Genomic DNA, 15858 nt, shown 5'->3' with positions numbered 1-15858 from the left:
AAACAAGGCAGGTTGCTTGGCCTCATCATCTCTCGGACAGGCATAATTTCCCACGCGAAGGACAGACTAAATAAAGCCAAAGTCGTCGCAGCCAAATTAAAACGTTTTAAACTGATGCCTGAGAAGATACAAGTTCACCTGTACAAGGCGCTGGTGAGGCCTGTGTTGGAGTACCCATCTATACCACTCGTCACACTCGGAAAGACTAGACTACAACAACTACAGAGCTTCCAAAACAAGTGTTTGAGGTCAGCCAGTGGCCAAGCGCCACCCTACCAGGAGACAGTGGAAACCATCCACCTAAGAAATAAAACAAAGGCCCTCAACGTCAGGTTCCATCGCCTAGGGAAGAAGGTTTGGGACAAGCTCCTGGACGACCCTCACAGCCCAGACCACCTACGCGGGGAAGACATCTATCAGAGGGCGACCCCACGCTTGGTGGCCCCGGAGTCTGTCTGCACTACAACAACCCATCCCGCAACGCATCTATGTCCGCCACAGTGATCCACCTTAGATTAAAACTTAGATGATATAAATTCACATTTAACAAGTCACAATCTAGTGAGTCCATAACGTAATACAGTATAAGATTTTAATAAACTTGTAATTGTAAAATCAATCTAGTCATTGTCTACTAAAATAACCATTGTGCAACCTCATCCTAAATCCTAGGTTAGCTTAGTTAGCCAACAAACTCTGTAATATGTAAAACAAGGGGCGTCGTCCCCCTCTATTTAACTCATTAAACTTCTTTTCCAACCTTTCCCCCCACGACTATATGTTGTGACTTCTCTATCCCTCATGTCTGGCTGTGCCTTGAGCCCCAGCATGCCTTCCATCCTTTCCCCACCTTAACCTAAAAAAAAAAAAATAAAAAAAAAATAAAGTACAGGTGTAGCTGCTCTTCACTGTTTACTTTTCAGGGAAAAAATTCAACAAATTCAACACTGTACTGTATTGCTAATCCCTGTCTCTGGAATATTTCTTAGTGTGCTTAAGGCAAATTAATCTTGATCTCTTAAGAGAACTCTTCATTCTTGTCAAGCTATATTTTTCATCAATATTAGCATTCAATTTAGGTTTGTCAACTCTGAATGATGGACCATCATAACTGTGAAGTTACATAAAATCAGTGATGTAGCCAAGACCACAAACAAGACCATTTGTAAATTTAGCCTCCATCAATCACCTGAAGATTGGTCCTCGAAGTGTTCACCTGAAGTTTTGCTCTCCAGCTCAACCCTTTGGCTACGGAGGTTACCCTAAGCTGAATAAAATCGTCTGGCAGTAGCCAGATAAAATGGCAAGTGCGGGAATTGCAGCGAAAGGGTTAATCGAGATAGGTTTTAACCAGTCTTAAGTTTAACCACCACAAAACTGTCTTGGGGGTGATCCATAAAGTCTGAAATTGTGAATGGTCTCGTCTGCATCACTGCACACAATAGCTTTTTGATTCTTAGTTGTTCCATACTATCTAATCATACAAGGAGTCAGAATAACAAGTGACTGAGTGGGACTCAAAGTAAAAAATTCACATATTCAATCTACTGTACTAGGGACATAACTCAATAATATTAAATTTATCCCTAGTTAGGAGGTAATATTTCACACATACGTCATAAACTGTATATCAAAAGGTGATGTTCCTACTTTTAGCAGCACAGGTAACAACAGAGAGGTTATCAAGTCTCCCCCCCCCCTCCAGCTGATAAGGTTCTCATAAGTGCCATTCTATAACTTCTATAAAGTTTTAAATTGTCAACAATATCACCATTCTAAAAATATGTATATTTATTATCTTGGCAAATATTTATTATGTTGACCAAGTTATATATTCATATCTTATCATTCATACTACAGTACTGTGTATTAAAAGATAATGATACACCAGTGAAAAAGCTGATATATTTACAAAACTTACAAGTATACATTGTATTTTACAAAAACTAGCACCAAGAAAATAAATTTTACTTGCCAAAATAAAACTCAATACAAACTTTCCTAGAAAAAAATGACAAACTGACAGGACCAATTTCTAGTTCAACCACCAGTACAACAATCAAAATGTAAATAAAAGTACAGTACACTTAACATCACTATTACTGTTGAGCACATTTTTGTACTCTTGCTTGACATTCTGACCACTCCAAGTGTTGAATGAAGAAACAAGGAAGAGAGATGGGCAACATTACTCCCTAAGCCTCTACAACACTGAATCAACTTTCATCAAGTCCAAACAAAATAAGACAAATATACAATGCAACAAGAAATAAAATTCCCTTATTGTCTTCCCATGTTGAGTGAAACAAAGTACTGTAATTACAAGAACATTCCCACATTAACTGCATGCATGTTTAATACTTTAGTTTGCTCCCATCTCCATTCACTCTTCATATATAATTCATTAACAATATGCATATTACTACCATCCCTTAAACATCTTCCACAAACACTGTCAGACTTCAGCAATCCATTTACAGACTCTGTCAATCATGTCTAACATTTGCTAATACTGGTCCATTGTTCTAATGGGTCCTCAACATAACAGTACTGCTCCATCTATTTCTCAATGAAGTTCAATAAGGGGCATCTATGTTGGTGGACACTATTGTATCTGATATCTGCAGCTTGCAACATGAAACTTCAAATGAATGCACTATAATAACAGGCAAAGTTGTCATTAGTACTCAACTATTTTGTTTCCCTCTTTAAAATGTTCAATGATTCAAATTCTCCTCTGAGACACCCTGAATAACCTTACATAATTCAGGGGCAATAGTACTTCAGATTGACATGGCTATGCATTTGTTTTAATCATAATCTTGGAGAGAGAGAGAGAGAGAAAAAAAAATCCTACCCAATTCTCTCACAGCATTAACCACAGTGAATTGAATATTTCCAATGCTACATCACACACAATCAACAAAAGAAAAGTTGCTTGCAATTAAAGTTCTTTGGTCATGGGTTTTACTCATAGCAGTTACAGAACCCAAGTGTTTGTTCAATGTCTACAGCAACACCATAGTAACAGTTATCACTAAACAAACACAGGTGTAAAGGTAATTACAGGCTTGACCATATCACAAGAATATAAATACCCTAATGTACCACCAAAAGAAATAAAGCAAATCACATAAATAACTTATCATTCTTCCTGCCTCAGTAAAGTGCAAAATTTCAACTGTGATGGAGCCATTTCAAGATTCAAGAACTATTCATAGCTAAGCTGCCTTTAATCTATCATTATTTCTAAGTCACCAACAGAGCACTGTACTGTACATGAACATACATCCCACAATAGCATACCTCTCTTACATAAGATGACAATTAAAAATTTAATTTAGTGCATTTTTTTAAATTGACTATCTAATAAAATATCTGATCAGTCATTTGTATTTCGTAAAATAATGGAGATAAAAACATACAAAGGACACTATTAGTAATTTAAATGTTCTGTCCTCACACAGCATCAACAACAACAAAATCATGGGGTAAATTCAAATTATGTTATGAGGTCACGCAGCCCAGAGATCAACTAATGCTTGCCACACTTTTACAGAGACACAAGATAGATGCAGAAGACATAAGTATGCAGTTCTCATTAAATTAATTATATGAACTGCAAATACCCTGTATATATTCAGGTAATTTAAATGTTGGATAAAAAGTTATACTGTATTAAAATTTTACATTTTTGTCTGATGTTTTGTCAAGAACACATTCATTAATACTGTACAGTATTCCTCTTCATGGCAAGTTTGGTTTTAGCCACAGGAATACACATCACTTAGAACACAGTATTTAGACAAACAAATTAAACCTTACATGGTCAACATTTAGGTTGCCCTTCCCTTATAAGTGAACAATATATAACAACTAGACCACATACATATTAGCTAGTATATATATACAGTATACAGGGGGTCCCCGGGTTATGAATGGGTTCCGTTCCTGAGGACGTTCTTAAGTCAGATTTGTACACAAGTCGGAACACTTGCTTGTGTATACCATACTTACAGAACAAGGTTTACAATCCCACAATATCATAGCCTAAGTCCTTATATACAGTACAGTAGTACCTCGATTTCCGTGGTCAATTGAACCCATGGGGTACCGCGGAAAGTGAAAACCGCGTAAAGTGAACAACAGAACATATGGGATTAATTCCAATAGAGACTGGCCCGACCCCCAAACTCCACTTTTTCAGACACAATACCTACGTTGTAGTAAAAATTACATCTTAATTTTATGATGGTATGCACACACAATTAATAATTAAGAGAAATATCAATAATATTAGTTTTTTTTACACTTACATTAGTAGAAAAGATGGCTGGGCACACAGGGATGGGGGGTTGGTTCCGAGGCAGAGGGCAGATTATTGGCCCTCACCTGTATCACTTGTATCAATTGTATCACTATCCACCACATAGACTTGCAGGGCCTCTTTGTCAAACCCCTCAAAGTCCATATAAGTCCATATCCTCACTATCACTATCACTGATTTGGGCCGGCTGTGGTGGGTGGCGGGTGAAGAACTCGGTAATGTTTTGATGACTGGGCGACCTTGTGTGCATCCTGCCCACGCCGCTTCCCGCGTATATGAGTAGATGCACTGTGTAAAGTGAAAGTCCGGTTCTGGCGAGGTACCGCGTAAATGCGAAATCGCAGAAAGTGAAACCGTGTAAAGCGGGGTATTACTGTACATCTAAAATCAATTAATTTGAGACAAAAGAAAAAATAGAATGACAAAATACAGTAAATAAAGTAAAAAATAAGTCACCGGGTAAATAAAATATTATAAATTTCAAGTTTAACTTCGTTCATATCGGCAGACGTTCGTAAGTCGGGGACACCCTGTACAGTATATATAGAGTAAATAAAAAAATTCTGATAACCAATCAAAGGAAAAATTTGCTCACCAAACTGTCCACTGCTAATTTAACACATTAAGCACCACCTTGTTACACATGACTGGGCCTTCTACAGTACAGTAATTGATACAGAAATTTAAGCAAAACAAACTGCTTTCATTATCGTCAGTTACACCATCATCATCATTGAAAATAATGCACCAAATGTAAAAAAATATTTTTTTAAACGAAACAAATTTATTCCATTTTGAACATGACACAACATCATGGCCAACTGCTTAAGTCATACATTACTACAGTACTTCAATTATATAGAGCTATAAAAAATAATAATAATAAATTAATAAAGTATACAGTATTAAAATCTGGGCTTCTTTTTCAATGACCCTGTACTGATACATGACAAATCCAAAACTAACCTCACAGAACTGCAAACAATAAACTACATAAAAATGCAGAGGCACTGACACTCAGATTATATATCTGGTATTAAATAAAAATATACAATAGTATGACATCACACCACAAAGTTTATACTGTATTCAGACACAGATGTTGAACATATGTACAATCTTCCTTAAATTATCATTCAGAACCCTTGAAACACAGGGAGTACTGACCAGGAAGTGTAACATCATGCACAACAATGATTTTTCAACCACACTGAGGTGATATTTTACATGATTAATTAAATCTATTGATATTCTAAAAAAAAAAAATATTAATTTCAGGAGGCCTTTACAAATCAACTGTTATGAGTGTATTGAAATACCGTAACCATAAGGAATACTCTACTTTCTAGATCCTTACTAGAGGATGTAATATATCACAGGGTACAGTACAGTATTTAAACTTCCACTTTATGGTCATTTTTGACCTACACACCATACCAATATACTGTACTGTACTGTACATACACTAGTTGTTTACCGAGGCTCACAACAACTCAAGCCGATTTTCTTTTGCAATATAATCTTTGAATTTTCTGTGCATTTACGACATTTTGACACTAAACACTTTGGACAACTCTTCTAGTTTGTGATTCCGACAAACTTGTTCCACTCCCTTTTCTTTTAATTTGTTATGAGCAGGTTTTGATGATTTTGACAGAAGGCAGAGGAAATCCTCAAAGGCACTTTTGAGTCCAGTATCTAATCCTCCTTCACGGACTGACAATAAAGTTGTGATAATTGTCTGTGGCCAATCACTTTCTATTAAGAAATCACAGAGCCACGGGATTAACGGGAGAAGAAGACTTAATGTATGCATACCTAAAAACCAGATATCCATAAGGCTACCCCAATGAAATTCATACTTTGAGGACACAACTAAAGTTGCATAGTCCCTACTCTCCTCAATATTATGAGCATCCCATAGAAAGCGAACAGTAGACTGCACAAATCTAAATATTGTAAAGTCTGTACTTTTAACACTCTTGTGTTGGTGACGCAGAATCATGAGTCCTAAAGTGGAAGAATTACCGCACAACCTGAGGTAACGAACCTCCAAGGGTATTTCTGGTACTTTAGTAAAAACAAATTTCAGAAGCGTATAGTAAAACAGATCAGTTTTAACTCTTTGTGGTTCTTGAACCACTATATTCATGAATATATTGCTTATGGTGTCCATAGCCTCACAAGCAGAGCGAACCTTATCTGAGGGGATTTCTAATTCTTCCTCTTTATTCTGAGGGCCAAATATGCCTTTTATGCTATTCCAGTGATAATTGAAATATTCAAACAATAAATTTTCTATTTCAAGTTCAAGCAAAATATGCCGAGGAAAATCTTCTGCAGTTAGATGACACAAGCCAGGAAGTAAGAATCTCAGTACATCTGGCAGTCTGTCTTTGCTCTCCTCCTTGTAATAACTCTTAGACTGGCCCTTTTTCTTGGATTTCATTACAGCTTTCCTTTTGTTGTGTTCAAAGTTGTACCTTGATATTTTAATAATGAAGGGTATGGTTTGGTATACCTCTTCCTTGTTAGCTGCTGTTTCTTCTGCCAACCATGCTCCCAAAACACGAATAGTTGCACAAACAAACAGATGATTCACAGAATTCTCTAAAAAAGAATCATCAACTGAAGCTCCATTTAAAAATGTAAGAACTGCTTTAAAAGCCCCTTTTAAGGCAGCATACAGCTGTTGTTTCTGCTTTTGCTCAAAATCAACAGCACCATTGACAAGGAAGATTATAGCTAATTCTAATATAGTGTAACAAGCAGTAGTTGGAGAGGCAAGGGCAACAGCTTCTTCAAAAGTCTTGTCCTCTAGACTCATTCGAACTTCAATGCATGCCAGGTGAACCAGTAGCAGCAGTAACTGTCTACCTTTGGTTTCCCCTGTTGCTTCATTCTCCACCTGTAATACCCAACTTACCCCAAGAGTTTCCATTGCTGTCCCTGCTAACTTTAAACCTCTGTCACGTTGCTCACGACTTAATTTGCTGAATATTATATCAGAGAGACCTTTATGTAAATTTTTTTTCCATTCTGGTTGACCACTCTCAACAGTAAGTAATGGAAGGCTTTGTAAAAGTTCCGAGAGAGTATCACACAACTTAAACTTAATCTCCCCTTGATCAACAGCAAACTCGTGAGCAACATGGTTCATGAGCTTTATGAATGCTTCTGGCTCATCTTCCCATGTTCTTGCACCCTCTTCTGTCACAACCATCAAAAGAATCTCCAGAGCATCATCATAGCAGTAACCTTCTGCTGTGTAAGCATCTACAAGTGACCCTACAGCTTCAAAATCAATTATAGCTTTTCTTCCACCCTTTTCAGAGGCTATGCTTTTCATACATTGGTAAGAATCTTTAATTAAGGTTAGATCTCCATCACTCGTATCTGCTGACATTGCAATGAACTCGCTCAATACTGGAATGAGTGCATATAAAGTTGGATTGCCTAAACATGAGGATATAAAGCAAGTTAATATGGTCATGGCAATAGACTTAAACATAAAGGGTGGACAACCTTCAGGAACTTCGTCGGTTCGTAAGAGACGAGCTAAAAAATGCAAACCCATAGCTTCCATAAGGCTTTTCTTACATGATTCATCAAACTCTTCTACTTTAATAAGTTTTGTTAACATTAAGAGTGCTGCAAATCTCTCAGTATCAGTATTTGCTCTCCTAAGAATCAAAATGCCACGTTCAACTGGGCTAGACATTGTTGGCAATTCCCTGACTGTTTTTTCCCCTTTTCCTTTAGCATCATCCATTTCCATCTGGTCTGATTCACTGTTAGCTTCAGGTTGATCGGCATCTGGCGTTGAGGGCCGGCTATCTCCACAGCTCCCCATATTTTCCAATTAGTTACGTCTTTGCATAAACTGAAAGCAAAGGGATTTTTCAATGTATACTATAAATTCAACAAAAAATACTTAAGAGTACAGTATTCATAAAATTACTGTATTACCAAAACTAAAGTAGAACAATCTCATACACTGAGTCTACAAAGTTGATAATACAGGGTCCTTAATAAAATGTAGAAAAGTTTTAGTTTAAACTTGATTAACCTTAATAAGAATATCTTTAACGGTATTACGTTGCATATCTAAAACTTTATTTGAGAAAATCAAGACATGAAGGACTCAAAAAATAGTTTTCTCTTTAAACTCATGATCACAAGTTTCATATCTGATATTAAACACACACTTTTATAGGCCTACCCCACAAAAAATTTGTATACAGTATGGACAATATATAAAGAAATGATCTTGAAACCCCATTTTGTGACCAAGGCTTGACAAGCAACTCACAAATTATCCAACCAGGTCTATACTGTGAAGGGATAAAATCCAAAAACCCTTATACTGTACTGTACTGTAACTTAAGGAGCAGGGACTAATTAATTAATAACTCCTTTCCACTGAAATTCGAGCCAATAAAAGTGGGCCTTGGAAAGCACAGTCACCGCTAAAGATCGACGTCAATTGGACATGAACATCACATCTTGTTTGGATAATTAATACCTCACTTTCAGCTGACTTCAAGGTAACAGTTTAGGAAGAAGGAGGGGAACTGAATCACTCAGTCTACAAGCAGTCATAGAATGGAATACCAAGATCATTCTTCCTCACATATCCTTGAGTCTGATCTGAAAGACTCCTGTATCTGAAACCATCTAGAAAGAGGGAGGTGGTGGCAATAATATACACTCCACCAAGAGAGATTACTATACAAATACTATACAGTAAGGTACAAAACCTCTTTTTCTAAGTGCTGGTTAATCATTGTCTATAGAATGGGCTTCACATACCCCTTATGAAGCCATGGCTATGCAGGCCAGAAAGAACTGTTAATAAATTTTGGCAACCAACTTTAGATATATATGCTGTTCTTAAGAAGAACAATGCTCTAATTAGGAGAGAAAATATAAAGCTCTATAATATTGCATAAAAATTATCCTAATAAAGGTTTTAAGAAACTTCCAGAAAAATTCAAATTGTTTGAAGAAGATTCTTGGGGAGAATCTACATACTGTATAACCTTATTAAACTTACACCAAATGTAGGAATGGACAGGAAAGTGCTGTACTGTACTCCCCCACCCATCTCTAACTCAGAGCTCAAGATGGACTCCAAAAAGAATATTAACAAAGGTAAGAAGCTAATTAAGTTGTAAACCCTTGGACCTATGTCAGCCCCTTGAATATTACAACATTTGAGCGAGTGTTTGGAACATATAAAAGTGCTCCTAGGCATTCGAATCAAGGAAGAACATAGCCTCAAAAAATTTGTAGTAAAAAGGCTGGGAGTTGGTGACTGTTCTTGTAAAGAGAATCCATTTGAATGGTTCTTGATATTACACCCACCTTATCCATCAGCAGAGCACATACCTGTACTTATTAGTTAACATCCCTGCAATATGCATGACCATGACTGAAGAGAAAAGTTCTGATGCTAGTTTAAACACCTCCACGAGGGAACAATAATGGATAACTATGATACTGCACTGCACTTCTCCTCCAAAAGCTTAGTTCTCACGCTCTTGGAAAATAAAGAAGGGGCTACAAGCACCTTCACCATCATAAGTAATCATCATATATGGAGACCAAACTTGAACACTCGCCATTACTGCCAATGAATGAAAGAGGGAGACTTACCCTCTAGGGGGTTAGATTATCTTATAAGAGAAAACTCTACCTAATCAGCACACAACATACTAAGGTTACTGTCTGCTACCTTTATTTCCCAGCCAATCTGCTAATCTGAATTCAGTCTCAGATGAGTAAGTCACTAACCCAAGGTACAAGAGAGGATATATCCACCACCTGGTTATAGGCTCTGCCAGAAAAAATGCCATTTCTTACTTAAACTCTTCAGCTGAACTCCTGGTGTTACAGAAAAGATTTGTGGAATGCCTGGGGGTCATTATGAGATAGTGACGATAAAGTTGGAGTTACAGTAATATCTCTGTTAGCCGGAAACACTCAAACCCGGAACTCTCCGATAGCCGGAATTGAAATTTTATCGGAAAATTCCTGATTTGGGAACGATTTTCCGAGGGACACGTTTTCAGGAAAAAAATCTAAGAAAAATTTTCTGTTACCTGGAAAATTCCAGGGATGGGGGATTTTTTTCCGGGTTCGAGAGATGATGTAATGGGCAATCTTTGGAACTTCCGAGAACATTTTACCGTTACCCAGAAAATTCCGGGGATGGGGGATTTTTTTCCGGGTTCAAGAGATGATGTAACGGCCAATTTCTGAAACCTCCGAGAAATTTTATCCGTTTCCCGAAAAATTCCAGGATGAGGGATTTTTTTCTGGCTTTGAGAGTCGTCTCATTACCCGAAAATCTCTCATTCCTGAGAGTGCTCTGCACCAATCGTTCCGGCTAACGGAGATATCACTGTATATAGAGCAGTGATGATACAGCTGAGTAAGTATGAGCACCTATGAGCGGACGATGATGATGGAGAGACAAAAGTTTTTATGTTGACAAAATTAATGTAGACATCTAGCAGCACATTGAGTACCAGGAAGAAACTGAACATTATAGAGGTTCTGTACATCACTTTACTAGAAAAAATAATTACACTGGATGGTCTGCAACAGTAGATGCCTTGGTATAACAAATTTGGCCATTTCCCTTCCTCCTTAATATAAACTAACATACATGGAGCCAACTTACTGTTTGTCATTGTTTCTATGCCTTTACTGTTTATATATGGGCTGAACCAACAAGGACTTTTATAGCAAATTTTATTGAATAAATACCCATATAGGGCATACACTTGCTCAAGATTGTGAAAAGTTTACCATATTGTAAATCTACCTTTTCTTTTTTGCCTAAAATAGTAGAACTATACAGTGATCTCCCGGTTAACGAACGCCTCGGTTAACGAATTACCTTCCATAAGATTCTTCACTTCAGTTAAAAAAAATTTCCGTTAACGAATTCCTTACGAATTTTTCCCAACATATTTTCGCCTGCTCACCAGCTGTAGTATTAGTCCGCCAATACAGTAATCGGTTTAAGGGCTTAAATTCGTTACCATTTGAGTAAATATCAAGAAGGTTGTACTATTCAATAATTTTCCAAGTCTTATATTAAAGTTTTTAGTCATTTTAACAATTATTTAACATAATTGAAGTATGTACAGGGAACTAGTTTTTAGCGCACCAAACAACCACTCAACACACCCAAAATGGCGTCAGTGTGTGTCCCTGCTCAGTGGAGGAAGCTTCTTGCTTGAGACTCTCTTGAACATAAACTATTTTTACGTTTTTACAGTACAATTATTGGTCATTCTGAAGTTTATTTTACATATTGACAATATATAATGCAGTGCAGTGTTGATTTAAAGAAAATAATCTTGAATTACACCAAATGAACTAAAATTTTATGGGTGAAATGGCGGCATGGGGTGACTTTTCTTCCACCCCGCTTCCTTCTCTTCTCCCTTCTCCTCCACCCCCACTTCTAATTCCCACCATCATCATCAACCAGGAGCCTTCTACATGCACACCTCAAAGTAAGTGTACTTTACTGCATTTATTTTTAGTTTGTATGTAATTTTCGGTGAACTGGAACCAATTACCCAAAATCCCATTGAAACAATGGTTTCGGTTAACGAACGACCTTCTGGAACGAATTGTGTTCGTTAACCGAGGGACCACTGTACTGTAAGTGAGGGAGGGATATTGCCTGTCATCTCTCGCACAGTCCCTAATTGCTCCCAGACTTACATATGCCAAACAGTACAGTAATGCAAAAATCATATTGTTGTTATAAAATAAAGCAGTTGTGGCAATTTACTATAAATTCTAAACCCTTATTTTGTGTACAGTATACAGTAACAAAATACATCTCAAGAAACGGACTGCCTTCAATTATACTCAATGTGTGTTGTACCCCGGGTCGAGATGTACCCCAGGTGAGGCGTGACACCGCCTTCATACACACGGAGGCATAAAAGTGAGCGGGCCACCAGTGGTACCGGTGTTTCACAAGGATCCATTCACCCCACCTCACCTCGGTATGGCTGGCACAAACATTAAACACACACAGCCGTGGGGGTTTGACAAATAGATCTAAAGATAGAAAAATGAGTCGATCATTTGATCTAGACACAATGTGTATCTATAAAAACAACCACATCAACTTTCTTTGTGCATATAGGACCTGAACACATAGAGTAAACCCCCAAATCCTTAATTTCAATCAGTGAAAATCGATCTATCATATAAACAGTATGATTTCCACTGTGCTGTACTGGGTGACAAGTACTGTATACAGTGTGGGGAATATGGTCACCATGTTACCCCCTCCCAGCCTTACACACATACAGACACAAAAGACAGTAGAAATCATATCTTTTGTTTGATAAATAGTTTCACTGAATATAAAAAAAAGTAATTTCGGATTTAACATAGGAAATTTTATTTTGTGTACAGTACAACATTACAAATACATAAGTCAGCTCAATAACTTGGCCACATCCTGTTGTAATTTGTGCATATCTATACACCACAGATAACCACAACAAAAATATCTTTACAATACTGTATACCGTACAAAATGTACGATATTATCTCATCCTGTACATTGTATCGTAAAAAAAAACATTTTATACAATATACCAGTACTGTACAGCATATTTACGCATTTGTTCAATGCAAATATATTTTCTTAGAAAACAAATGAGCATAAATCCCCTCCAACTCAATTATATCACACAAAAGTATTCACATATTGTCTAGGTTCCATCTTTGCTAATACTGTACAATACAAACCCACCAGAAGACACTAAGATATTTAATTATGTGTCAGTCTCTATACTATCCCAAATTTGTATAATGTACGTATAATTTTTTTTGTATTGTGAAAAGTTTTTGATGGGATAAAAGAAAAGAAACAAGAAAATTACCCTGTAGTTTCTCAGGAAGAAAATGGCTTCATCAATGAAGATATGACGCCTTTGAAAAACCTTCCAGAAATCTAGTAACTCCTGTGTTTGTAAGTAACAGACTTACTAGGTGATTTAGGGTAAGACACAGCTACTTGCTATCTGTACCTCCAACTTTATACAAGAACCTTTCTAGCTTACATACCTTTGGGACAACAGTAACAGTATACAGGTACTCCTCGACTTACGACCACCCGGACATACGACATCCTTGACCACAGAAGGGTCAAGACGTACCTGGTGCTCCTCTTGGAGCAGCCAGGTCAACTGTTATGATGGCCCATACCAACTCCCTCCCCTGAACCTCGTCCCCACCGGAATATCAACAAGTTCTCGCCAAAAGTTACAATTTCATTTAGGAAAGGAATGGAACCAGTGTTAAACAGTGGTTAAAAGTGGTGCACAGTGCTTAAGTCAGTGAGAACAACTCAACAGTAACAGTCGTACCCAAGTTAACCTTCACACAGTGAGGTCCCAGGTACCCAGTGATAACGGCCCGTGAGACCCAACAACAACCAGCGATGTGTTAATTCACGATGGAAGGCCTGACCACACCTCACCATATAACACCATCTGTGAGGGAATTAATACCACATCAGGTCCCTCATAACACCATGTAGGGAATTACTACACCACGTGAGGCCCCTCATAACACCCATCGAGGGAGTTACTACACCACGGAGGCCCCTCATAACACCATCTGTGAGGGAATTATTACACCACGGAGGCCCCTATAACCCATCTGTGAGGGCACATGAGGCACCCCATAACACCATCTGGAGAGGAATTACACCACGGAGGCCCCCTCAACACCATCTGTGAGGGTTACTACACCACGGAGGCCCCTCAACACCATGTGTGGGAGGGAATTACTACACCACGTGAGGCCCTCATATAACACCATCTGTGAGGGAATACTACACCACGGAGGCCCCATCACACCATCTGTGAGGGAATTACTACACCACATGAGGCCCCTATAACACCATCTGTGAGGGAATTACTACACCACGGAGGCCCTCATAACACCATCTGTGAGGGAGTACACACCACGGAGGCCTCTCATATAACACCATCTGTGAGGGAATTGCCACACCCACGTGGTCCCTAATAGCATCATCTGTGAGGGAATTACTACGCCAGCCAGGTCCCTATAACACCATATGTGAGGGAACTAATACACCACGTGAGGTCTCTCCTAACATCCATCTGGGGGGGGGGTTACTACACTACGTGTTTGCTGTTCAACACCGACATTAATCTGTATGTTCCTTTACCTTTCTTTAATGAAGGCTCTTGTTAAACCACCCATGTATATAATAAGTCATTTATGTCCAATGTATATTTTCAGCCTTTGGGCTGCAGAACTTTTCAATAAACCGTTAATTATTTTATTATTTACGAGTCCCTGTTTGGTAGCTGCCCACTACTCACTCTCATGTCCACAAAAAAACAAAATTACGTGATCACGCTTTGAAAGTTATTTTCATTGTTAACATATCAAAATATGTAAATGTGCATATTACAGCAACTATGGAATTTGAAAAAAAAAAAAAGGTTTTCGATGGGTTTCATGCAAATATTTCTAAACTAACTCTTCACTTTTGTCAGAAACCACCTATTTGTGATTTATCCTCATAATAGTTCAATCAATTTCGTGTTCTGAATTTCTGGACTCTGTGCCTAACTTATACCACATGACCAAAACTAAACCTAACCTAACTTCAATGGGGCCTTTGCACCTGGACCCCGGTAATTCCCATAGCAGGGGGTTCGCCTGGACCCTGAAATGCTATGTAATAACCCTAGTCACATGGTCAACCCACACGAGAATATAAAGAACAGACCAGAATGCATCGGGTTCCTCTGTTATCTAAAGTTTTATTTTTAGAATGAAATAACACGATAAACTTCTGTCAATCGAACGACTTAGCACGTTATGGCTCCATGTTGCAACTGATTAAAAATGTCCTGCATCCTGGCACCCACAATATTGAAGCTAACTGGTTGAATTCAAAGTCTAGATTTTATTGTATTAGATTGGGCCACCCCGCCTCTAGATTTGATTGGCTGCGCCACGCCTTAAATTTGATTGGCTGGCCACCTCTTTCTAGATTTGATTGATGCAGCCACCCCACCCTAGATTTGAATGGTCGTGCCAACCTCGATTTGATTGGGGTCATTTCGCACATGCGTGGAGGTAAGCAAAGTATGTGTAAATACAATTTGGATAACAGGTGCTCTGATTTTATTATTTTTAAAATCATTAACTCTTATTATCAATTTTACAGAAGTGTAATATAAGAAAATGACTGAAAAATAGTTCTATCGATTGAGTGAAGTGAATTTCCGAATTCTGTGGTTGCTGTAAACTGCATCATTACCAAAAATAAGTACTTTCTGTTTGATTATGGTGGGGCAGAGACCCCAGCTAGGGTTAGTAGGTTTCTTTGGTTGGGTAGGTCAGGTTCTATTAGGCTATAGTTAATGTTGTCTTTTTAATAATAATTATCGTATTATAATGATAAGATTGGCAGTAATATGCACTGGAACGAAGCACATCAT

At 37.9% G+C, this 15858-nt stretch overlaps 1 protein-coding gene across 1 annotated transcript in view; it reads right to left on the bottom strand.

Annotated features, from left to right (window-relative positions):
• LOC121871154 (neurochondrin homolog) overlaps positions 1 to 8242 on the bottom strand; it is a 36398-nt gene extending 28156 nt beyond the window's left edge. The window contains exons 1-2 of the mRNA XM_042373297.1: positions 5872 to 8242; positions 5495 to 5537 (exon numbers count right to left, since the gene is read on the bottom strand). Of these exons, the coding sequence (XP_042229231.1) occupies positions 5495 to 5537; positions 5872 to 8180 (2352 nt within the window). The 5' untranslated portion in view covers positions 8181 to 8242. The remainder of the gene's footprint in view (positions 1 to 5494; positions 5538 to 5871) is intronic.
• Between the last annotated feature and the right edge of the window lie 7616 nt (positions 8243 to 15858).

Source organism: Homarus americanus, unplaced genomic scaffold (assembly GCF_018991925.1).
Source record: "Homarus americanus isolate GMGI-L3 unplaced genomic scaffold, GMGI_Hamer_2.0 scaffold40565, whole genome shotgun sequence".
NCBI lineage: Eukaryota > Metazoa > Arthropoda > Malacostraca > Decapoda > Nephropidae > Homarus > Homarus americanus.
The sequence above is the reverse complement of the archived record's forward strand: the minus strand, read 5'-3'. Positions and strand labels throughout refer to the sequence as shown.